Genomic DNA, 26,367 nt, shown 5'->3' on the forward strand with positions numbered 1-26,367 from the left:
ATCTTTAAAACGATCATTTCTTAACATTTGCAGTGCACTTCTGCATTCCCATCACACCTACCAGCCTACCAGCCTCGCAGGCACCAACCCTGCCTTCCCACCTGTGGCTCTGGAGAGACCTGGGGCTCCTGAGGGGACAACAGTGCCTACTTGACACAGTCTCCAACAAGGCTCCCTTCACCCCAACCAGCCCCTACCCTCAGCCCAGTCATTTCTGGTAGTAAACAAACATTTTCTCCTATCCTCTTAATAGACCCTTTCCCGACCCCATCGTTCCCTCTGGCCATCGCCCATTTCTCTGCTTCTGTTCACACACAGCTCCTCAGAGCAGCCGTCTGGGTACTGTTCTATAGTTCAGGAAACTACTGAGGTCCAGAAAGATGAAGTCATTAATCCACACAACAATAAAGCAAAAAGGAGCACTAAGAGCAGATGTACATCATAAATGTTAGTCTCTGATAACACCATATGACACATTTTTTCCCTATTAATGATAATAGAAAAACCCACAATCTCTTAAATAACGCCATTTGTAAACAATAATATTTGGAGAGCAATTTATAGGCTACAAAGAGTTTTCATGTGCATTTTCTCATTGGATCTTCATAACATCTCTGCAAGTTGGGTAAGTTGTTAAATCTCCATCTTATTAACGGGACAACTGAGGCCTAGGAGGTGTGGGTCACTTGCCGGATAAGGGAGGGGGTGAGGCCACCTAGGGGTGAAGCCTGCACCTCCTGGTGTCTGTGTGAACTCCGGCAATTGCTCAGTCTCTTTCTGCTTTAGTTTCACATCTGTAAAATGGACACACCTCCCTGGGTTGTTGAGATGTTTAAATGAGTTCACATATTAATAGAATGCTTTGAACCAGTGGCTGACTCAAAGTAAGTTTTAATATTAGTATTAGCATTATTAAGTGCCCACTGGGGGACAAGCACTCTACTAGTCTTATAAACAGAAACGCTGCGATTCAACCATATAGATAATCCCACCCTGACTCTCATTTTAGTTGAAAACTCTGATAATCTATGACATCGTCATTAATATTTAAAATAAAACAGCTGAGTAAAAATACTGGAATATATTTTGCATCCTGTGGAATAATTGCTTTAAAAAAAAACTGCTGAAAGTATACCAGTGGTTTCTGATTTAATTAAACTTACCTTCCTTGAGGTTCCCAGCTTCAATATAAGGCGTAAGAAATAGTGGCTGTCCCACATTTCCCGTAGGTGGCTTGGAAACCTGGCTACTTCTGTATATGAAGCGAAACAACCCATCACAAGGGCTGAATATAGACAGGACCAGCAAAACAATCACCTTCCACATGGCCCCGACCATCTCCTCTGGGTCTAGGATGAAAACAACATCCCACAAATAAGTCAAAGGAGTAAATATTTACCTAGCCCTTTTGCATGCAAGAAATTCATTTATTCGCCAAAAAAAAAAAAAAATGGTACTGTGTGTAAAGACCCTTTGCTGAGCACCTTGGATACCACTGTGAAGAGGACTCAATTTCTGCTCAGCCTTAAATTCAGTCTAATGAGGTTATTCTTCAAGGGACTCACAATGTCAGAAATTTAAAAATTACTGGCATTTTAAAAACTGTGGTCTGGAAAATAAATTCAATGGAGGATTAGAGAAAGCCTCAAGCAACAAGGACTCTGTAACTGACACCAAATGAGTGGCAGAGACCATTCTACCACCATGGGAGGGCAGAGGATTGAGCGCACACTGCAGGCCGAGAGAGCCTAGGAAGGCCTTACCGAGGGCAGATGTGAATACAATGTGGGTGAATCTCAGGTAAACCAGAGAAACAGGGAAGGCGTCATTGGTGGGTGAACCCCTTGAGCAAAGGTGAGACCTCAAGCACCCATACACACTTTGTAGGAAAAAGACACAATGAATGGTCATCCTCTCTGTCTCTTACAAGGCACCAAAGTTTGTATCCAACAACAAAAAAGAAGGAGGAGTGGTGCTAAAACTATCTTAAGGTCCATCCATCTATTGTGCTGATAAGTAAGTTCAAGAAATTAGACCCCTAACTATTAGCACAAAGCTTTCCAAGGATCTTCAAATTTGATGTTTGCTTAGAATATTCACCTGGGTTGATAGTCATAATAGCATAAAATCATATGATGATTTACCCAATCTTGTACATAAACATGTAAATTGTATTTACAGTGAGCTTTCCCATGTATTTTTAGCAGAGCTGAATCTCCTAATAATTCCACCAATGTTAAAGAAAAATTATTCAGTGATACTTGTTAAAGCAGAATAAGGTAGACTTTATTCAGGGTGTCGATAGGTATAGGGACCACTGCAGTGAGGGAGAGAGCTAGGGCTCAACTCCTAATATAGCACGGGCAAGCAGGAATTTATAGCCAAGGAGCGGTGAGAGGGTCAGTGGATAGAAAATTACTACGAAGAAAGATCGGGTGTCAGGAGGACCAGGCTAAACCGAGCTAACAGAATTCTTGCAGAAGACAGGCCAGAGTCACGAGACATCACCTTGGGGACGGTGGAGTTTGAGGAGCCTGATCAGATATTGAGGGTGATCAAATGTCAAGGGGGGGGGCTGTTCTTGGTTAACTGGCTTAGCAGAGTTCTTTGCTAAAACTGGATTTTACAAGGAAGTGCACAGATGGACCTAGCAGAAGATTCAGAAGGCTGATTAAAATTTGGCCAAGCAAAGAATCTTTGTCACTGGGAAAGTGAGGACTATTGTTACCAATTTTAGATAAGGAGCATTTGACTCAAAGGAGTGTCTCATGCAAGGGTGTGAAAGTAGAGAAATCAGAACATGATTCCAATCAGGGCCAGGACCAGGAGGAAGTGAGTGAGGTGCGGGGGCAGGGGCAGATGTCATCTTCATCAAAAATTTTGACTTTTTTATCATAGATTTTTCTCTGCACTATATGGATTTTTTTCAAATATTGCATTAAAAAACTATTTATCTTTTTTTTTTTTTTTTGAGACAGAGTGTCGCTTTGTTGCCCGGGCTAGAGTGAGTGCCGTGGCATCAGCCTAGCTCACAGCAACCTCAAACTCCTGGGCTTAAGCGATCCTACTGCCTCAGCCTCCCGAGTAGCTGGGACTACAGGCATGCACCACCATGCCCGGCTAATTTTTTCTATATATATTTTTAGTTGTCCAGATAATTTTTATTTCTATTTTTAGTAGAGATGGGGTCTTGCTCAGGCTGGTCTCGAACTCCTGACCTCGAGCAATCTACCCGCCTCGGCCTCCCAGAGGGCTAGGATTACAGGCGTGAGCCACCGCGCCCGGCCTATTTATCTTGATTATTGAGTTTTGGGGCACTTTCTTAGATTTCATACCTGAAACAGGTGCCTCTCTTCCCTCACCCTATCCTGACCTTGGTAAGCAAGGTATTATGATAATACCTATACCAGTGCCGTTACATTACTCTGCACTCCTGCTATTTAAGCATGCCCAAGTTCTTAGCTCTAAATTCTAAATAAAATACATGACATGAATAAATAGTCCACTCACTCAGATTCCTGGATGCAAAAAGATATACACAATTATGGAAATATAGCACCTGCTTTTGATGTTCAGTGCTTTAAAATGCTAAGCCATTAGAACAAGGTAAAAATACTAAATGCGTAAAGATCTTTCAACCATACGCTTATTACAACCCAATTTGGGGTAATATGAAAATATTGGTTGTAGCAAATTTTAAAAGCTTTTCAGCCACATTTCCCCAATAAGATAAAAGTTTATAATTATAATTCGATTGAATATATAATCCTTGTCATGTTTCTCAGGGTTAACTTAATAGAATTCCTCACACTTAATGTAAATAGGCCCAACCAAATACAGTATGGAGTTAAAAAAAAATGCTTTTGCCTATTATTGACTATAATAAAGAATAAAGTGAATTTAGAAATTGAAATTAGGTTCCCAAGAAGCCCAAGGGCAATAGCCACTATGGCACTGTTAAAACATTTTAATTATGTGAACTTGTTACACTGATGTTTTAATAGCATAGTTACTTTCAAGGAATGCCTGAAATCAACAATTTTACTTTCTAACTCGTTCAGGAAAAAAGGGCAGTATTAAAAAAAAAAATAGAAGAAGCTCTTCCAGTAAGAGATTTTTTTCCTGGGGACAGAAACAAGAAACCAGTCCTGCCATCCAATTTCTCAATCTTCCTGCTGCCAATTTCCAGCCCCTTTAATGGAAACCATCAATATTTAAACAACCAAGGTAGTTACAGCAGTTTTCTTGTAAGCAGATGTTGATTCGAAGATGCTAAAAAAAGAAAGAGGTAAAATAGGTCTTGTTTTTTTTTTTAATTACTAAGGATACTTGTTTTAATTGACATAAATCTAATACCTAAAAGTAAGAGTTGGGTCAATTTAGTACACCTCATTAACATTTAATCAAATAACTATTCGAGTCATGGTTTCCCATGTAGGTGAATTAAAGCAACAACGTACTTCATTTCACAGTTCTCATGTAACAGAATTCCCGAACTGTGCTTAGCTGTCATCTCTCCTAATAAAAATGAAAGCTATTATTATGAATGGAGAAGTAGGTTTTTTTAGCAGCCTTCTCAAATGTTTTTGTTTATCCTGCATTAGCATGAATCTTTTTATTTACTGAAAATTTATTAAGCACTTTCTAAGCCAATAAACCCTGCATTAGATAGAGGCTATCTCCATAGAGCTTATGTACTAGAAAGAGGAAAAAAAAAAATCTATTAACCATACACTTTATCATATCTACTTGAAATAATATGAAAACATTGGTGCTATTTCCAGTTCAAATATTTCATATTGAAGGATTCAAGGAAAATGTTCCTCTTAATAAATGTTTAAAAACAGAATAAAATCTAGGTTTATACAAATGTTGGCAGAATCAAATAACCTAAAGGTCGAAAGTATATGATTTGCTAAAACTGTCTTACTAGACCTTAAATATTAGAGCTGGAAACCATGTGTCCAACATATAATTTTTTGATATTAAAGCTATTTATCACAGAGTTCTTTAGAATAATGAAGACCATTAACAATTTAAACTTCCAACAATAAGACATCAGATAAGTAAGTTACTGCACACCAAAAACATGGAATTGTATTCAGCAATTAAAATGACTCCACTGAGAATATTTTGGAAAATATGATAACATATGAGGTAAAGAAAAGCAGGATACTAGATTGGATATATGATATTTTCTCCTTATTTAATATTTCTTAATAATTTCTAAATTTTCTATGACAACTAATCTTATAATCAGAAAAAAAAAGTTTTTGTTTTGCTTTTTTAAAATAAAGTGAAGCAACTGATAGACATAGCAAAAAAAAAAAATGCTTGTTCCTTATTCCTTATCACTACCTGGTTATGACCTCTTCTGTTTCCTAGGAGTAAGGTTCTGTTTGTTCTTCTAGAATAGATTCCTCTTTCTCTAACATTCTGTTAAGGTGTGTCCTGATCTCCCATAGCCACAGAACCTCACAGACTTAAAATAAATTTTCTGTTTGGTAAATTAGAAGGCTCTGCATAAATGTGAGATGTTGTTATAATAATAATTATTATTATATTTGTATTTAATTCTGCCTAGAGTAACAGAGTCCATAATGAGAATGCACATAATTGGTACTAAGCAAATATTTGTTGAATTGATGTATCTAAATAATGAACCATGATATTTTAGACCTACACGAGACATTAAACGTCCATGTGTTCCAATTTCTTCATCTTAGGGGCTAGAAAACTGAAACCAGAGGAGTAATTAACTTGATCAAGATTACACCATTGGTGATCCATAGGGCCAAGACTCAAAGCCAGAATTTATTTATGGTTCTAAATCTAATCTCTTTTCCACTCTCCCAGCTTTAGTTAGGATTATATTCAAATATTCTGACTCTTATTTTCTTGATAGATAATAACAGCCTGTAATAGCCTTAAATCCCTTTCATGGATTGTTAGAAGATGCAGTAAAAACATAAACAAATGAATAAACAGAAAGTTTGTTATGATAAGTAAATCTTTCTAGAGGAGTTTGGTTTTTAGAAACAGCTCCATAATAATCCAGATTCTGCCATGACTTATCAGTGGACCTTGGGCAAAGCAGCAACTTGTCTGGGTCCCACTTGGTATGCTACAGCCAGCACAAGAGAGCTGATGGTTAAATTTGCAGGAACTTTAAGAGCCAGCTGTTCAACACAGCCACTGTTAAAAATTAAACTACAAAAACTTACCATTGAATAAATCATATTTTACAACAAAGGTTAAAAATACTCAAAGCTTACTTCCTAATTATTTTACTACATTTAACTATTACCCATGACCTGGAGTTATGTATTTTGTATCCATCTGGTGGACAGATTATATAATGGTTGGCTTCTGCGCATCTTTTTCCAACTGTGTTGAGTAATCTTGTTGGTAGCTTGAAATCAGCCCTGGTGGAGTATTTATACCACAGGAATCAGCAAACACCACGCACGGTTCAGGACTTCCTCCCCAGGTAGCCAGTTGTTAAACATTTACCTGCACATATTAGCTTCATCATTTTCAAAATGAGCTAGACACTACTTTCCATCAGCTCACCCTCCAATTCCAATCGAAATGATCAACAGAAGAGACAAAAAGGGAAAATCCTGCCTAGTGGTCCTCTATGTGTGGAAGCAACTAGAACCATACCTAGATATGCAAGTCCTCGAGAAACCTGAAAATGCCACTGGTAGGTGGGTGTTCTACGAAAAAAAGAAAAGAATCAAAAACAAAAACTCCAGAATGAGGACAAAGAAACAAAGAACAGACATTTAAACCAGCCTTACCTTCTCCCCTTCAATCAAGTAATAACCATTATAGCTGCAGTTTAAATAGTTACTTTGATTTCCTTCACATATTTAAGTAGCTTTATAACTTCCAACATAATAAAAATATTACAAAAACCAGGCCAACTAGTAATAGACACTTCCATGAAAGCTGTAATAAATAAAAGAAAGGTATGAGAAATAAAAGAAAGGTTCTGCCACTTAAAAAGATTCAGTTGCATTTCAAGATTATTCAAGCGGATCCTAAGCATTTGAATCCTGCCATAAAGAGCTATTGTGCAACCCTGAATTAAATACCAACAAAAAACTCAAATCTATTTCACTAAAGGATTTCCATGCCCAAAAATTTGAAATGGTAAAATAAAACCTTTATTTTGAGAGATCCACTATTCATATTCCTTAAGATAGCATTTTAATTTCTAAAATTGATATTTGAAGCACTCTTTCCCCAGAGAGGACACAGTACATGCCACACAAAGTAAAGGGCAACCTTTTGCAGAAGTGCCACCGAGAGTTACACGCCTATCTCCTTCGCACAGGCCGCCCCTCTGGCATACAACGGTCTTGTCTAGTTTCTCTGATGAATTAGTTGTCCCTATCTCTGCCACCACATCCTTTGACTCGCAGAAGAGAGAGACAAACTAGAGGTATATGGCAGGTGGGAAATTAGGAGAATCAGGAAAAGAAGAAAATAATATTATCTGACACTATAGTAAGGAGTTTGTCCCTTGAAATCTCACTCCAACCAGAAGGAAAATTTGAGTTGGGGGTAGGAGTGGAAAGTAACATGGAGACATGTCCTAAAACGTTACTAACAGTTTCCCCATGATCAAAAGCATCATCACAATAATGACACCAGTAATAGCTACGAGATACTGAACGCTTCGTCTGCACAAGAAACTGTGCTAATTGCTTTATATTTTTTATTTCTAAGCCTTACCAGGTAGTTACTATTATGCTCCCATTTCATAGAGGAGATACTGACCCTCAGAGACTTTAAGTTACTGGCTCAGATCCACACAGCTAGTAGGTGGTAAAGCAGGGAACTGGGGTATCAGGGCTCAGAACATGATACCTCAAAACACAGCACCTTGGCATACTGAGTATTTTAAGCTGAAGAAAATTGAGAAAACAGCAGAAGCAGGAAGGCCACTCTGTGACCTTTTCCCGCCTTTTTCTCCTGAGAGCTGGCCATAAAATAATTCTCTGACTTACTGCTCCTGAAAGTAGGTCATAAGCCCCTCACTGCAGAGGGAGGGGTCCTGCCCTATACCCAGAGAGAAGGAATGTCACACAGAGACTGAAAAGAATCCGAACAAGCAGGCCTTGCTTATTTATTGCCATTGCATCGTACTCTTTTGCCCTCCAGTCCTGCTTTTGCACAACTGTCCCTAAAATATACAGTTTTCCCTGGGTCTTTGCATCTTCATTTCTGAAGGTTTCTATGTCACTTATATTAAATAATTTTTAATGCTTTTTTCTTGTTAATCAGGTTTTTGGGCCGGGCGCGGTGGCTCACGCCTGTAATCCTAGCACTCTGGGAGGCCGAGGCGGGTGGATCGCTCGAGGTCAGGAGTTCGAGACCAGCCTGAGCAAGACCGAGATCCCGTCTCTACTAAAAATAGAAAGATATAATATGGCCAACTAAACATCTATATAGAAAAAATTAGCCAGGCATGGTGGCGCATGCCTGTAGTCCCAGCTACTTGGGAGGCTGAGGCAGTAGGATCCTTTAAGCCCAGGAGTCTGAGGTTGCTGTGAGCTAGGCTGACGCCACGGCACTCACTCTAGCCTGGGCAACAAAGTGAGACTCTGTCTCAAAAAAAAATAAATAAATAAAAATCAGGTTTTTGTTGTTGTTGTTATAGGGATCTCAGCCATGAACCTGTGTTAGATGAGGAAAAGATATTCCTTTTCTCCCCTACAGTTTCTGGCAGCCAACATGGGTAGCTGACACACCCCACCAGCTCCAGAACATGGGACAACTGACAAGAAGCTGGCAAAAGGTTAAGAAGTTTTCCCAAGCTCACTTCTGCCGAATCTCTGCCTCTAGTGTCAGTAGAGAGTAGAAGGTAAGAATTTCCTTTCCATTCCAAATTCAGATTTGCAGGAGAAAATCATGTGTTTGGATTGCGACTCGTGTAAATTTGGTTTGGGGTTATCCAACAGTTACTGATCCTTTCCCTCCCAGGGACAGCTACCTCTTTCTCGTGTGTCTCCTTTTGTGTACTGAGAGCTTTGCTTTATGATTAACTAGTGAGAACACTCTCTGGTCTCTGCCAGATGGGGGTGGTCAAGTGTTTGGGCTAACAGTGTTCAGGAAACACATCTCTGGGTAGATGAGCTGAGAATGAGAAGAAGCCAGCCTTGCGGGAACAGTGCAAATGCCCTGAGGTGCAAAGCAGTGTGCTGCTTACTGTTGGCTGGTGGGAGCACAGTGGATGGAGGACAGAGTGGCACACGATGAGGCTGGTGAGATGGATAGGACGGAACACAGAGAGACTTACCTGTCTTCACATGTATTAGCATTTTATTCTAATTATAATGGGACAGCACTGAAATGGTTTAAGCAAGGGAGTAATATCGCCTGATTTACATGGTGATGTGATCACTCAGGTTGCTATGTGGCCAGTAGACTTTAGGAGAATAAGGATGGAACCAGGACACCAATAAGGAGGCCGATGCCATACTCCACAGAGAGATCAGGGAGCAGCGCTGGAGGTGATGAGAAATGGTCAGCCACATTCTGAAAGTAGATACTCCAGTATTTGCCAATGAACCAGATCTAACGGCTGAGGGAAAGGGAAGAGTAAACAAGGATGACGCCTAAGTTATGTGCTCTGCATGACTGCATGGATTGTTATGGGTTGAACTGTGTCCCCCAAAAAGACATATTGAAGCTCTAACTCCCAGTACCTTAGAATACAACCTTATTTGGAAATAGCGTCTTTGCAGATGTTATCAGTTAAGTTAGGATAAGGTCATACTGGAGTAGGGTGGGGCTTTAATCCAATATAACTCACATCCTTATAAGAAGAGGAGGGGATTAGCCGGGCACCGTAGTGTGCACCTGTAGTCCCAGCTACTCAGGAGGCTGAGGCAGGAGGATAGCTTGAGCCCAGGAGTGTGAGGTTGCAGTGAGCTATGATGATGCCACTGCACTCTACCCCTCTACCCAGGGTGACAGAGCAAGACCCTGTCTCAAAAAAAAAAAAAAAAAAAAGAGGAGGGAAATACAGAGAAAAGGCCACGGAAAGACAGAGACACTGAGAGAGAAGATGGCCGTGGGACAACAGAGGCAGAGACTGAAGTGATGTCTCTACCAGCCAGGGAGCAGAAGGATTATGGGCAAACACCAAAAGCTAGCAGGGGTGAGGAAGGAGCCTACTCCATAGGCTTCAGAGGGAGCGTGGCCCTGCTGATGTGTTGACCTTGGACTTATAGCCTCCAGAACTAGGAGACAGTAAGTTTCTGTTTTAAAGATTGTGGTATTTTGTCATGCCTTCCCCAAGAAGCTAATACATGACTGGCAGGACCATGACGGGAGGTTGGGAAGACGACAGAAGGAGTTGGGATGGAGGGTGTGAAGGTTTGGCAGCCCAAGAGTTCTGCTTTCAGCTGCCTGGTAGGCTTTCAAGAGAAAACTCTGAGTGACCAATAATAAAACAGAAAAGGGAAGCTAAATTGGTTTCCTATGTAAAATATGCCTGGCATTATTGTAAACCAGCGTTGTTGACAGGGTCCTTTATGGAATACTAGTTCAGCAAGATATTAATAGATTTTATAAGGAAAAATGTTTGGGAAATTCTGTGTTAAATAAAATTAAATGGGCTTCTTGTTACAGAGCATCTTAGAGCCTTTCACTAATGGACAGCACGTGTTTCTTTGACTGGACACTATTCTTAGATAAGGCCTAAGGCCAGAGCTTCGTATGACACACATCCAGATGAGTAAACTAAATCCCAGGTTAAGTAAGTTTCTCAAGCCCCTCAGCCATTAAGTAGTAAAGCAGGAATTTGAAGCCACATCTAGATGATTCCAAAGTCCATATACTTTGTGTATACCACTATACAAATTACATAATATAACAAAATCTGCCTCAATAAACAACCCAAATGCCCATCAATTCATGAATGGATTAGTAAATTGTGGTATATGTATACCATGGAGTATTACTCAGCTATAAGAAATAACGGTGATATGACATCTCTTTGGTTTTCCTGGAGAGAGTTGGAACCCATTATATTAAGTGAAGTATCTCAAGAATGGAAAAACAAGCATCACATGTACTCACCAGAAAATTGGTTTCCCTGATTATCACCTAAATGCACATTGGGGAATGATACCAACTGGATATCAGACTGAGGCGGGGGGGGTGGGGTGAGGGGATGGGTGTATGCCTACATGATGAGTGCGTTGCACACCGTCTGGGGAATGGTCATGCTTGAAGGTGCTGACTCAGGGAGGTGGGGGGGGAGGGGATGGAGGTATGACTACATGGTGAGTGCCAGGCGCACTGTCTGGGGAATGGACACGCTTGAGGCTCTGACTCAGGGGGATGGGCGGGACATGGGCAATATATATAACCTGAGCTTTTGTACCCCTATAATAAGCTGAAATTAAAAAAAAAAACAAACTTTTGATGAAAACAGAATTCGAGTAAACTGTATTATTCTGGCTGACTATTTGCAGGATTTATAAGTACTGAAATTGTAAGTGATTTAAAGGCATGCTTATCTGCAAAGAAGTGAAAATTGCAGGTCCAGAGACTGCTTCATAATGGATTTCTAGTACACTCCTTCAGTTTTGAAAATAACTTTTTGGGGGTAGGTGAAGCTCTCTATCCTTCAGGACTTTAAAGTCTCAGGGCAAAGGCAGTGCCTTCCACTAAGAAATTTTTAATTATTTTTGCTTTTTAGAACCATCCTCTTTTTTATCGCCTATAATAAGTAAATTTTTCAAATTTTAAAAAATTAGGATAACAATGTGGCAAAGGTAAGACTGGGAACAATGGATGAGAACAATTTATATGAGGGTGAGCCCAGTAAATTCTGCAATGTCATCAGCTCAACTGTCACTCCCTGAGGTGACAAGAAACATCTCTTTGATTCTAAAAGAGCTACTAGTATTAGTAGTAGCAACCACTGTATAATACTTTCTTATTATTCTAGTACTTTCCTCAGCTCTTTTCTATAGTCGTCTCATTTGACCTTCACCATCACTTTTTTTTTTCTTTTCTCAAGACAAGGTCTCACTCTGTCACCCTGGCTAGAGTGCAATGGCGTCATCATAGCTCACAGCAACTTCAAACTCCTGGGCTCAAGGGAGCCTCCCATCTCAGCCTTCCAAGTAGCTGGGACTACAGGTACATACCACCATGCCTGGCTAATTTGTCTATTTTTTGTAGAGATGGGGTCTTGCTCTTGCTCAGGCTGGTCTTGAACTCCTGACCTCAAGCAATACTCCCACCTTGACCTTCTGGAGTGCTAGGGTTACAGGCATGAGCCACCGTGCCTGGCTTGACCCTCACCATCACTCCTGAAAGGGCTGCAGCTCTTCAATAGATGCCCATGCTGACTGCACCCCTTGCCAAGTGATGATTCTCCAGTCAGGAGCTGCACTGAGACAGACTCCAAGTTGGCTGGACCATGTCCTCAGTCACTGAATGAATATTAATACATTCTTAGCTCCTACTGTGTGCCAGTCTTCAGTCTAGGCACAGGAACAAAAGATACAATGCCTACCCTCATGAAGTTTACCTTCTAATGAGGAAGAGAGAGAAATGAGAGCTATTAAGAAAAGAAAAGCAGGGTAAACGAGATAGCCAGTAAGGGGTCTGAGAAGGTGACATCTGAGCAGATCTGAAGGACAGGAGAGAGTTCCATGTGACTACCTGGGAAGAAGGAGTTCCAGGAGCAAGAAGAGTGACTGCAGAAACCTTTGACAGGAGACAAGGAAGACAGAAGCCAGTGTGGCTGGAGTCCAGCAGTGATGGTCAAGTGGTACATGGTGGGATCAGGTGTCTGATCATGCAGGGTGTTGAAAGCCACCATGTGGCTTAGGGGCTTCCTTCCCCCCAGCTCCAGATGCCTCCATCAATGTCTCGGGGTCCAACAGTGTAACCCTCTGGTAGGGGCTGGAGATGAAGGCAGGAAAATTCACCTGATGGGTACCTTTGGGTAAACTGGTCACTTGTGCCTCACCACATTTCCTGTCCCCATATGGAGGGGTGTTCTTCTCTCCTCACCCTATGTGGACCTGTGAATTGCTGGGCAAGTCCACTCAACGCTGGGCTTCAGTCGTGGGAAGCCCATTTGCCCAAAAGTAAAAGCTCCATTCCAACCTAGCCTCTCTCAGGAGTAAAGGTGATATTTTGCTCTCCACCTGCCTTGCTCTTTTGTCTTATTTCCCAAGTTCTTCAGAACTCAGGAAAGGAAGAAGAGGTACTGTGTTTCAGAGTCCCTCAGAGATCTCAATAGAATGAACTTAGGCTTTATTCTAAATGTAACCACTATTCTCCACTGTCTCTATTATCCTGCAAACATTTCATCACATATGCAATTGAAGATGGGCATGGTTAATAATATCAGCTTCATCCACCACATCAAGAATTTAAAGTCCCAAACAGTCTGACTTCCCCACAACAGCCCTGGGAAGGTAAGCGAGAACCGGGCATGAGAAATGATCTCTAAAATCAAACCAACCAAAATGTCTTCCCAGAGCTAATCAAAGGTCAACAAAGTTACTGCATCACCTCATCAAGTATTTTAAAATCAGTCATGCATAGTATCCAAGATGGAGACAACAGAAAAAGCCCACAGACTGGTTCTTCTGGTTCTTAAGCCACTGAAACACCCTCTTCCATTGCTTCTGTCAGCAGTTTGTGAAAACAAAAATACAGTCTTCACTGTCTTACTTGCTGGATTCTGACTTCTGTCCATTTTGCTAAAATCAGTAATCTCCATATTTTCAAATTCAAAAGGAAAATTTGTCTTTATCTTTACTGACTTGCCTGACACATTGTCATTATCCCTTTTGTAAATTTATCAATGCCTGGAAATTCTTCTGTCATTCGTATTTGCATGGATCTTCTAGAATTTTCTCCTACATAGATAATTCCCTTTTCCTACACCTCCCCCTTAAATGTTGGGTTTCCCAGGATTCTACCTCTCCTTGGTCCACAGCTTATCACACTTCCACATGCTCTGCAGTGTGGTCTCATCATTCTAACTAGCACTTTCTGCTGACACTTGGACTGATAGCTCTTCTCAAAAGCTTCAGGCCCATCTCTCCAACTGCCCGCTGAACATTTTCACCTCATGTCCCATGGGTGTATTAAACTCAACATGTCACAGTGGAACTTAATCCTTCCGCTGAAACACGGTGAATTGAACAGAATTTGTTTATTTCTGTTCCCTCATGAAACCTCTCTAAAACGAGAGTAAAGACATTTTTTTTTAACATATAAGTTCCATGGCCCAAGAAAATAGGAGAGACAACAGCAAATGAGGCAGATCAAATTTTTGTTGTTGTTGTTGGATGGAAAGTGAACAGTTTGCAGAGAATGACAGCAGAATATAAATGAGAAACAAGCTAATTCACAATACAGAACTGCAGGAAGCCTAAAAAAATGCCAAGTACTGGACACTGCATACGGCAAAAGGGAAGCATGGGCTAAAAACAGAGGGATTGGTGAGAGTCTACAACAGCATGTAGATCCTCAGATTCCCCGGCCCCTTCTTCACCCCACCCTGCCCCCGCCCCGCCCCCTAACAGAGGACAGCAGAAAACATATTTGGAAAATTTAAGCAGAGGCACTCTAGACTTGAAAATATAAGAAGCAGTGAAAGCAGAGGAAGAGGTACCTACTGGAAACTGAAAGAAAGTTTACACACTGACATAGCCCAGCCACTTGAACGCTCTTTGATATGAAAATTGGCAGCAAGGACAATACACCTCCACTCTTCATCCTTCACAGGAGACTGAAGGATTCTTCTAGCAATGACTGAATCCTCTTAGAGAAAGAACCTACACATGTTGACATGTGGGGTCCTCTGATGAAATGTCTCAGACCCCACCAATCAACTCCAGGGAGACGGTGAACTGATGTCCCTTCAACACAATGGAGTGTCCAACCAGCAATTTAGTTTCTCATACTTAATCTATAAGTCGACTGCAATGCACCACTGGACATTTGAGGAAAGCCTCCAACTTGGTAGAAAATCCAAAAGACATGAAATGAACATAAAAACTCAGAAAAGGTAGCAATGTATGGAGCAGAATAACCCTTCAAAAACAAAAAATATCTTTAAGGAGAGAAGATATTGCATTCATTCCACAACAGATTGCTGTTTTTAAAGGGAACAAAAAAAAAAAAAAAGGAACAAGAACACACTTCTGAAAATTAACATGTGATAATAGAAATTTTAACAATTTGATAAAAGGACAGGGCAATAAAGTCACAGAAATTGCACAGAAAATATAACTGAAAGAGAAAAGAACTTTAAAAATAGGAGAAAAAAAGAAAATAAGTAGATTGGTTCCAGAAGACCAGTATCTGACTAAAGGGAGTTCCGTGAAAAAAAGGTAGATAAAATTCAGGAGGGGAAATTATTAAAGAAATAGTACAATAGCATGTAGCAAAAGTATAGACGTGATTTTCCAATTTAAAGGGCCCACCAAGTTCCCAGGTCAAGAAATGAATACACAAGGAACAGATTCCAGAAATAAAGTGACTCTCATAAACTTTCCAGAGAGAGAGAGAGAGAAATCACAGAAAAAGAATCAAGAACCGAAATGGCATTGGACTTTTCAATAGTAGCACCAGCAGCTAAAAGATACTGGGGGAAAAAAAAATCCCTTCAGAATTCTGGGAGAAATGGTTTTCAAACTAGAATTGTATACCCAGCCAAAGTATTAATCAAATGTGAGGATAAATTAAATAAATATTCAGAAGTATCTAAGATTTTAAAAATTGATTCTCATAAACCACTTCTCGGAAATCTACTGATGGATGTGGCCCACCAAAACAAGGAAATAAATCAAAAAAGAGGAAGACATGGAATGCCAGTAATGGGAGCTATTAATAGCACAGGAGAGAGGAGACATTAAGTGGCAGAATGATATCTATGCCTAAAGAGCCATCCTTGCAGACTGGAGCAGGAAGACAGAGAGGTCCACGTGAAAAGTTCTCAAGAAAGAAATATAGTCAGGTGCAGTGGCTTGTGCCTGTAATCTCAGGTACTTGGAAGGCTCAGGCGGGAGGATTGCTCAAGCCCAGGAGTTCAAGGCTGCAGTGATCTACGATCACACCACTGCACTCCACCTGGGCAACAGAGCAAAACCCCATCTCTAAAACAAACAAACAAAAAAAAAACCAAGGCCGGGTGCAGTGGCTCACGCCTGTAATCCTAGCACTCTGGGAGGCCGAGGCAGGCGGATTGCTTGAGCTCAGGAGTTCAAGACCAGCCTGAGCAAGAGCGAGACCCCGTCTCTACTAAAAATAGAAAGAAATGATCTGGACAGCTAAAAATATATATAGAAAAAACAATTAGCCGGGCATGGTGGTGTATGCCTGTAGTCCCAGCTACTCGGGAGGCTGAGGCAGAAGGATTGCTTGAGCCCTGGAGTTTGAGGTTGCTGTGAGCTAGGCTGAAGCCTCAGCACTCTAGCCAGGGCAAAAGAGCAAGACTCTGTCTCAAAAAAAAAAAAAAAAAAAGGAAGCAACTTTAACTGACTACTGCGTGAGTTTTTGTGAAAAATCATATCAATAAGAATATTACAGTTCTGTCAGCAAGTTTGGATAGATGTCCTCACAGTGACAGAGAAAATGGGATAATCCAAGAAGAGGCATTTTTTGACCCATTGAAGGACAATGAAGCTGTATAAGAAAGGGAATGCAATTTTATAGCATACCTATTTGGCTCAGCAGTGAGCAAATTTGCATAACAAGATAAACATCAGATATTGATTCAGCAAAAAAGAAAATTTTGTTACCGTTTGAATGGGATGTAGGCTAGGAAAGTTGGGTGATAAGTTACATTAAAGGGCTAAATTCTAACATTGTTGAAAAAGAAGTCAATAGAAAATACCTCAAATAAAACGTATGACTCTAAAACCAATAAATCAACAAGTAGGCAGATTACTTAGAAATTTGGAAAACAAATGCTAGAAGAAAGAGGTAAAAGTAGGGCAGAGGGTCTCAGAGATAAGGGAAAGATGGAAGGGGCAGAGAAGTGAACTGAAATTTTCTATTGTGAGAATTATAATATTACTTGGCTTTTCACCTATATATATGTATTATGTTGACAACAATCAAAAGTAGTTAAGAAGAACTCAAAAACTAAACTTATTATCTTCTTCCCTAAACTTACTTCTCTATTTTCTGTCTTGGTTGGAAATACTGCCATCCACTCACAGATTGAAGCTGAAAACCCAGGATTTTTCCTTGACTTATCTATCTCCCTCTTGCTGCCTTCCCACAGCCAATCCATTGCCAACTGAATCTCCCAGATGTGTTTCAAACCCACCCTCCCCTTTCTAACCCTAATCCCATGGCCTAATCCAGTTCCTCAGCATCACTTGCCTGGGCTATTGCAAATCTCCAAACTAATTTCCAACCCTGACCTTAACTCCTAGTCACATGCATCTCTCTATACTCATTTGCTGTTGTAGCTCCTATTCAGGGAGGTCATGAAACTTATACCATTTAAAAATGCATTACACAGCAGTAGATAACCAATACAGAGGCAGGATATGAGCATAAGTAGGAAGTGGAGAAAGAGGACGCAGTCTAGAGAAGTCAGTAGAGAGAGCTGGCCATGGAGTTTCGCGGTTATGCTGGGAGTCTTTATCTTCATCCTCTAGTGACCAGGAACTGCTCAAGGGCTTTACATTTTGGAAAGATTACTACGGCCAGTTGGCAGCAGCCAGTCCAGTGGGTCCTCTCTCCCCTGAACCCTCCTTTGACTCACTCTGCAAGAGGCCAGACTTTTCAGAGACCTCTTCCTACCTCCTCAATCCCTTGGGTACATGTCCTCCTTTGCTGCAGGTAAGCTAAGAAAACTAACTTTGTGTCATTACAAATCTATTTCCAGTGATCTTTGGTCAGTGAGCTTCAACATCCCACTAGAAAGGTGTACTGAGAAAAGGTAGAAACATTAGGATGCCATAAAATATAGATAGAAGAAACAATAAAGCCAGACCATAAGGGATGGCTGAGGGCTCCCATATTATTCTGAGACAAGCAGGAAAGCCTCTGCCACAACTTCCGCATTTATGAGGTTCTAGCCTTTATTTTGTCAGCAGGTGTATCCTTGGGTAAGTCAGTTCACTTCTTCCCCTGGACTTCAGTTCCTTCATTTGTAAATTCTGGGTATTAGATGGACTATATAATTCTCAACATCACTCCCAGCTTGGGATTTCTAGGATTCTAAAAAAGCAGCCAACAGAATTGGAATAAAGCTACGGCAGGCTTTGAATCATGGTGATGACCCAAGCAGGCTGCCTTGATGAGAGGACTTTCAGACCAGCTCTGGGTGCCCTGAACCATCTGGTAACCCATATATATATATTTTTTGGTCTATGCTACAAAACTGGTTCAATTACATGTTTTGGGGGAATAGATTTAAAAAAACATGGTATCAACCCTATCGACAAATTCTAAATCAGTGGCTTCCAGCAAGTTTTCTCTGCAACAAAAATCTCAGATTTTGCAGACACCTAAGTTCAGGTGCACATGTACAGTGATCAGTAGAAAGAGTCTTGGCTTCACAGTGAGCATGCAGTCTGCCAGCTCAGAAAGACCCCGTGTCCCAGAAGCACAGGAGGTTCATTCTCCTGCAAGCCAAGTGAATTCTACAAACATGCCAGTACTTAGGGGAGGAAGAAAAGAAAAGAAAACAAATTATTTCCAGTTGACTTGCTGATTGCTAATAAGATTCTCCATCAAGTAACCCAGGCAGGAACATTTCTCATTTTCAGAGTTAGCTACGGCTGCCATTTTTCCCTTGTTTCAAATATAAACTCTTTTATCATAAGGTCCATACATGCTTCAGAATGGCTTCTCTTTATTTAAGTTTCTGCATTTCTTGCTGCTCAACTGAGCAGCTGTTGGGCTTTTCCCTAGCCAGGCCTTTCCCCGCAACCTATTTACCCTTCAGCACTAAACTGTCACGTTTCTGGACCGTTCAAATGTACAGGATGTTCCACATTCTTTTCCACACAAATAGTTTTCTCTCCTTTAACAGAGATTTTCTAGGCATACACTAATGGGTGAGACATTTTGCTAAAACTTGTGGGAGAGTCAAAGATGGAAAAGGAACAGTACCTGCCTTCAAAGAGCCCTCATTCTAGAAAAGGAGAGAGACGTGCATGAAGACCAGTAACTCCAGGTTTTGCTGCGCTTATTAAATATACATTTATTAAAGTTCTCATTGGATAATCACCCCACGCACAACACAAATCCTACTGATCATTGTGCAACTGGATACTTCTGACTTCAGGACAAAGCACTGAGTAAAAAGAGCACAATTCTTAGGGTTACCAGCATCCACTGGGGTAATCTCACTGTAGGCCCTGTATCCTATTCCCACCCTCTCTCCAAAGACTCATAATAGAAGGAAAATAAGGAAAAAGCAAAAAGTGACCTTCGATGTGCACACAAGTGGGACAGTGTAGAAGACAGAAGATTGATGGAGTAAAACAGACAAACAAATAGCAAAAATTAGAGTTTTTCTCCACTTCATCCTTAAAAAAAATCAGCAGAGGATTGAAGGTATGATCCTGAAGAGGCAGTAGTTAAATGCAGGGAAGTATGAAGGTTGCATGACCTTTGTATCAACTTTTGGGGTTGGCATCTCTGGGAAAGGTTGGTCCTTCCTGCAAAGTTCAAGATGTCGGGCAAAAACAAGACAAGACCAGAGGGCAGACATCCCACCAGTAATCACCAAGTGTACGATTTTGTGTTTTGCTTCCCTGCTGACCATCCTCCCAACCAAAGTTCACAGTAAGGAACCCACCTGAGCAAACGCCTAACACAGTGCCTGGCATACAGTCAGCAGCATTTGGGAAGGCAGTGCAGCCCAGTGGGGATAGCATGAAGGATTCAAAGTATGCACTCACAGCTTCAAATGTGGCTTCTGCCACTTGAATCTCTGTGCCTTCAGACAAAGTACTTGCATTCTGAGTGGAATCACACTACTCTCATTGTGATAGGGAAGGATACAGGACATTCTATGAATACATATATAAACCTATGTAAGGTACTATGGAGAGACAAAAAACAGTCCCTGCCCTCACCTTCTTGAGGCCTTGGAACAGTCCCTGGCAACAGTGCAGACGCTAAATAACTCCAAATTCCCTCACTTTGCCAATGGTAATTATAATAGGATGGGTTTACAGAGCTGAATATTTATCCATTCTGCACACGGAGCATGTATTAAGGTATTAAAGTGGAAAGGAAGGGGGAATATTGGTTGTTAAATATTTAGATAAAGGCTTGGTGACTGTGGATCCAGAATATGTGTCACAGCTGAGGTTTGGTTTGGAAAATAGGGCCACCATCAGGACAGGTTGTCATGGTTCCCAGATTAAGTAGGCATTGCCTTGTGAGAAGGTAAACAAATTCATTGAATTACCTGGCTTCCTATTTGGAAATGGGTTACATGGAAAAAGCATTGTGTACTCTAAGAGTCTGAGATAAAAATTATGTAACTTTCTCTCTTCCTTCCCCCCTCTCACCTTATCCCCATAATGGGAGTAGGAGAGCCTTTCTCCACTTCATTAGCGTGGATATGTCTTTTTAGTTAGTGACTGCTGTAAGTTGTTAAGGACAGCTGTAGCCACAATAAAACTGTAGATAGAACAGCCATTAAAATAGTAACTGATAATTGAACACCTGTTCCAAGAACTCCGTATATTAAGATTTTCCTCAAAGTCTTGTCCTTCTATTTCTCCTTCTGTACATTCTCCTTCAACATTAATTGCCTGTCCCCTTGTTTGTTCAGTCCTGATATTGCTGTTGGGCGTTTCAGGACAATATCCCCAGTCTCAGCTGACACCTCCAAATGGATAACCAAGCAGTCCCTCAAACCCACAGAGTCTAACGAGAAATTGTCATCCCCACAAATTTCCTCCTTCTCTGACTTCATGATTTTTGATGGCAGCACACTAGCACTGCAGAGGTCTGAGCTTTAAAACCAGAAGTATCCATGTCAGATCGTCCATAAAGTGCCATCCTTCTTCCTTTTTCCTCTCTCTGCAATCCTGTCTATCCACAGTTCAACTCTTCCTTGCCCCAGGGCATTTTCAAAGCCTCCTAACACATCTCTTAGACTTCAGGTCCTCTTCCCTCCAATTCAGCCTAATACTGACGCTGGAATGAGCTTTCTAACACACAAGATACTACCCTCCTCAAATGACTTCAGTGGTTCCCAGTTGCAACCAGGATAAGGTATAAGCTTCCTGCCATGAAAATCAATGTCCTCCACAATGTGACCCCAACATAACTTTCCAGACCAAAATCACATGATCCCTTCAGGAACTCTAAGCCTATTCTCCAGCCAAATCCAAACCCTCCTTATTCCCCAACTCTACTCTGCCCTTTAAGTTTTTATAGCTTTGTTAAGCACAGCTCCAGGCAAATCATAGGAACTAATCAATACCAGTTGAACGAATCTACATGGGGTACACACTGCAAAATTCTGTCAACTTTTCTGAATGTTCGAACGTTTTCATAATCAAACACTGAGAAATACATTAGTTAAGTTAATAAATAAACAAGGGAATGAATTGCTTAGGAGCTGGGTTACGTCCTCCCCAGAGACTTATACAGGTGCAAAAAGACATGCCAAGAGGTATTTTTTGGAAAATGAGTAATGGCATATGGAATCCCAAAAAGGAAAGGAGGAAGGGCTAGCCCCAGGGTGCCTAAATAGATATTTTGGCCAGTAAACAACCCTAAGCAATTTAAAGACAGCCACTAACTAGAATCAGACTACAGAGAAAAGGTTAAGAGATAAGTCCCAACTGTACTGGAAAGGTGAGATGCTAAGAATTTGCTTTGTGAGGCTTATAGCTCTAAGGACACAGTCCTCGTCCCCCTTCCTCCTCCATGGCATTTTTCACTTCAGGTTCTGAGTTAAAGCAATAAGAGAAAAGCATGTGATTTTGTGTTCAAGGCTGTACTTACAATATCTCCAATGGGAGAGAAATCTCAATACTCTGGTTTCAGTTCAGACATGCTTTGGAACTTAGGTTTTATAAAGAAAGCACCTTGTGAACTGAGTCTACTACGGCCTAAACCATTGAACTTGCAAATATAGCATTAAAATTCAAACTCCATTCCTCATTTTGACCAGGAAAGTATAGTTTTTAGCTTTTTGCCCAGCTTCCCACTCTTCCAAGTCAATATAGTTATTAACAATTCGTTGTTCTAGAGGTAACTTTCTAATTGTGAGAGGCTTCCTACTTAAGTTCTTGTAAATGTTTTTAGTTCAGTTAATGAAAACCCCACATTATAAAACCATTGGAAATGTTAAACTAAAATAATCATGTTTGCTTTTTAAAATGAACCACACTTCCTATTAAAATGGGTCATTACGTATTTACCTTGGGTATCTGGACGCTAATAAATGAGTATATTATGTTATCTCAGGCAATAGCTGAGCCTCTCCTCTCTGACTGTCTTAGTTCTGTGCATACCAGGGTGGTAGTCAACACTCAAGTTTTTCCTCTAAGAAACTATATGCTTCCCAAAACAAAGACAAACTCATTTTAAAAATACTGTCATACTGTTTGCGTCTTGTTTTTTTTTTTTTTTGAGACAGAGTCTCACTCTGTTGCCCAGGCTAGAGTGCCATGGCATCAGCTTAGCTCACAGCAACCTCAAACACCTGGGCTCAAACGATCCTCCTGCCTCAGCCTCCCAAGTAGCTGGGACTACAGGCACGTGTCATCATGCCAGGCTAATTTTTTCTATATATATTTTTAGTTGTCCATATAATTTCTTTCTATGTTTAGTAGAGACGGGGTCTCACTCTTGCTCAGGCTGGTCTTGAACTCCTGAGCTCAAACGATCCACCCGCCTTGGCCTCCCAGAGTGCTAGGATTACAGGCGTGAGCCACCATGCCCAGCCTGCTTCTTGTTTTTATTTTTTCATGGAGAGTGAACTGGTAAACCCAGCAGACTTTCTCAACACACTTCTAAGTCATTCAAACTATCAGTCAAAGCCTACTTATTTCTCAGGCTATAAAATCAGCCTAGTAGAATCCCACTGGAAATCAGTTTATAAGCTGGATTCACATAAATTGTAGAGCCAATTATGCCCCTCCCAAACAATCAACTCCTATAAAAGACGAATAAAACAGCTTCTTGCTAAGAACACTGACAGTACATCATAAAGGGTTTTCACTGTACCTCAACTAGCATGGGGTACACATCTAAAAAGTCTTGACAAATGTACAGACTTTCATATGCCAACAAACCCAGGGCTGTGTACTTTTCCAAAAAGTATAGCAATTCTTATTTTGAACAACTTTCTCTCTCTCTCTTTTTGTTTATTTATTTATTTTTTGAGACAGAGTATCACTCTGTCACCCTGGCTAGAGTGCAATGGCATCACCATAGCTCACTGCAATCTTAAACTCCTGGGCTCAAGCGATCCTCCTGCCTCAGCCTCCTGAGTAGCTGGGACTACAGGTGTGCGCCACCATGCCTGGCTAGTTTTTCTGTTTTCTGTAGAAATGGGGTCTCACTCTTGCTCAGGCTGGTCTCAAACTTCTGGCCTCAAGCAATCTTCCCGCCTCAGCCTCCCAGAGTGTTAGGATTACAGGCATGAGCCACCTTGCCAGGCCTGAACAACTTTCTTATAAGTTATTTTTCAAGTCAATAAAATGCATTGTCATTGGATTTTTAAATTCTCTTTACATCTTTGTTCCTACTCATTCCACATCAAAAAAAGAAAAAAGGATCCTAGCACTCTGGGAGGCTGAGGTGGGAGGATTGCTTGAGGCCAAGAGTTCAAGACCAACTGAGCAAGAACGAGACCCTGTCTCTACAAAAAACAGAAAAATTAGCCAGGCGTGGTGGTGTGCACCTGTAGTCCCAGCCACTGGGGAGGCTGAGGCAGGAGGATCACTTGAGCCCAGGAGTGTGAGGTTGCAGTGCGCTATCATGATGCCACTGCACTCTAGCCAGGGTGATAGAAAAAGACTCTGTCTCAAAAAAAAAAAAAGAAAGAAAGAAAGAAAAGAAAAAAGAAAAATTAGTTGTACATTTAAAAGGTGGCAGGAGGGCAAGTACTGAGCACCTCCTTCCCTGTTTACTGATGCCAAAATTGAGGCTGCAGAGAAAAGTAATATGCCTAATGTCGCCGGAGTGGTGGGTACTAGAACCAAGATCCCAGCAGAGTTATCTGGTTCCCAAATCCTTGCACTAGGACCCACTGGGGTTGCAGGAAAGGTAGAGAGAGGACCGAGAGGTGACTGCACATGGGTCATGGATAGCCACAATCTTTATATAGCCAGAGTTTTAAACATTATCTTGCTCTGTCTTCACAATAGACTTCATCATAACTCCTAACTCATAAGGAAAATTACCTTTAACTGAAAAGCCAAGCACTGCCGTAGGTAAGTATTTTCTATATGTTATTCCTATTTCTCATAGAACAATTCTGTATTTTAAAAGAAAAACTGGTCATTATATCCATCTTTCAGATGGAGAGACTGAGGCTTAGTAGGCTTAAATAATTTGCACGAGGTCACCAACTAGCGAAGACTAAAGCTGGGATTTGAATTCATAAATACATCACGGCCCTTTTTGTCTCCATGACACCAAGCTGACCGAATCCCCTTCCCAGGGAGTGGCTTCCACCCGTCTCCTGTGTCCCTGGTTTCCCCCTAATCCTACATTCCAGAAATAATAATACCTTTCCTGGTGTGTTTTCCTTCCTTTAGTCAAGCCAGGTTTCCTTGCTTGGGGCAGTTCAAACGGAAGACATTTTCCGCTTCTCTTCCTCTTCCGCACCCCGATATCAAACATCCGGGATGTGTCCCGTCCACCCTCCCCTCGCGTTCCCCGCACTAAGAGTGATAGAAGACCCCACAGCTTCGCACTTTCTTGGAGGGGGTCCTGGACTAGAGGAACCCCGAGTGCAAACACTTCAGGTCGTGCCGGGAACTCTCAGCAGTGTTCCCCCCGACACTCGGCTGGGCGCCCCCAGGCCATCCCCAGTATTCCAACTTGAAAGTTGGAGCCAAGACCACCCCACCCCACTATCACCCCACAGTGCTTTCTCTCACTCGGTTCTGAGGGCTCCTGAGACCACCCGCCCTGCGCTGCTGGCATCCGGGACACAGAGCGAGGACCCCTCCCGCTGCGGCAGCGCGACTCACGCGGGGCGGGCGACACTTACGCTGCGCAGTGGATGCTCCGATGCGCCGCGCGGTGCGCGCGGATGAAGTCAGCCAGTCCCTGCGGCGGTTCCCAAGTCGGGCGGAAGTAAGGAGTCCCTCCCAGCCACCAGGACCCTGCAGAACTCGTGCTTTTAAGCGCTCCTCTGGGCTCACATGACCCAGATCCCAGGGCCAAACGCTTGTCCCCACCTCCCGGTCCCAGAACCTTGGCCGCACCCGGTCAGCACTTTCCATCCTGCAAGCAGCAAGCGGCCCCAGGGTGGAATCTTAGAAATTATTAAAAGATCAGCTGCGTGCAACTCAGGTTGGTGTGTCCCTTTGTTTTGCTTTAATGTCTTTCTCTCACTTTTTAAAATCTCTATCTTAGATTTTCAACCCTGCATTTTGAAATTATTTCTCCACTCTAGTACTTGCAAGCCCAGGGTTTGCATTTGGAAACCAAGTGGTGTTTTACTCCCGCTGTTTAAAAAGTCAACGCTCATTCACTGATCGTCCACATTCCAATCACACCAATAGTGAGTGTACGCCAAGTGCCAACATTGTGCCAAGTGCTCTCCCTGCATCGTCGCCCTGGACTCTTACAGCAACCCGATGTGTTCTGTAGGATAATTATCCCCATTTTGCTAGTGGGGACCTGAGACTTAAAGAGGTTATATACATCCAGGGTCCCATCGCTGGCAAGTGACCCGAGTGCGTATTATTAAATATTACCAAGCGCCAGGTGCTGGGCACTGAGCCAGACGGTAGGGGGAGCAAGGACTAAAAAAAGCTAAGAGATTGCAAGGGCAAGTAGATAGGACGAAATAAAGGAAGGTCACCATTATCAGCCACAACAGCGTCAACTGCCAGATGAGTGAGAAAGGCTCTGGGGAACCTTTCGGCCGCCCACGCCCAGCTGAACGCAGCTGAGCAATCGAGCAAGGGAAGCCAGCAGCAAAGCAGCCTCCAACCCAACAATCAGGGGGAAAGTCCTCCTTGTTTTAAGCCACTTTAAGTTTGGGGTACTTTATTATGCAACTAAGGCTAACTGAAGCACTAGCATTGTGACCTGGAACAAACAAATTACTTCATGTCACTGAATCTCAACTTTCTCCTAAGTACCTATTTCATTGGGTGGTTGTAAAGACTGAATGAAAAACTACATGTAAAT

At 41.7% G+C, this 26,367-nt stretch overlaps 1 protein-coding gene across 2 annotated transcripts in view; it reads right to left on the reverse strand.

Annotated features, from left to right (window-relative positions):
- The window catches only part of CPVL (carboxypeptidase vitellogenic like), a 136,709-nt gene extending 111,363 nt beyond the window's left edge, over positions 1-25,346 (reverse strand). The window contains exons 1-2 of one of the 2 annotated variants that reach the window (XM_045564212.1): positions 25,217-25,346; positions 1,164-1,349 (exon numbers count right to left, since the gene is read on the reverse strand). In XM_045564212.1, coding sequence (XP_045420168.1) covers positions 1,164-1,338 — 175 coding nt within the window. In that variant the 5' untranslated portion in view covers positions 1,339-1,349; positions 25,217-25,346. The other variant, XM_045564211.1, reaches the window with a different exon arrangement.
- Positions 25,347-26,367: the final 1,021 nt, after the last annotated feature.

This window comes from Lemur catta, chromosome 11, assembly GCF_020740605.2.
Source record: "Lemur catta isolate mLemCat1 chromosome 11, mLemCat1.pri, whole genome shotgun sequence".
In the NCBI taxonomy this organism is placed as follows: Eukaryota; Metazoa; Chordata; class Mammalia; order Primates; family Lemuridae; genus Lemur; species Lemur catta.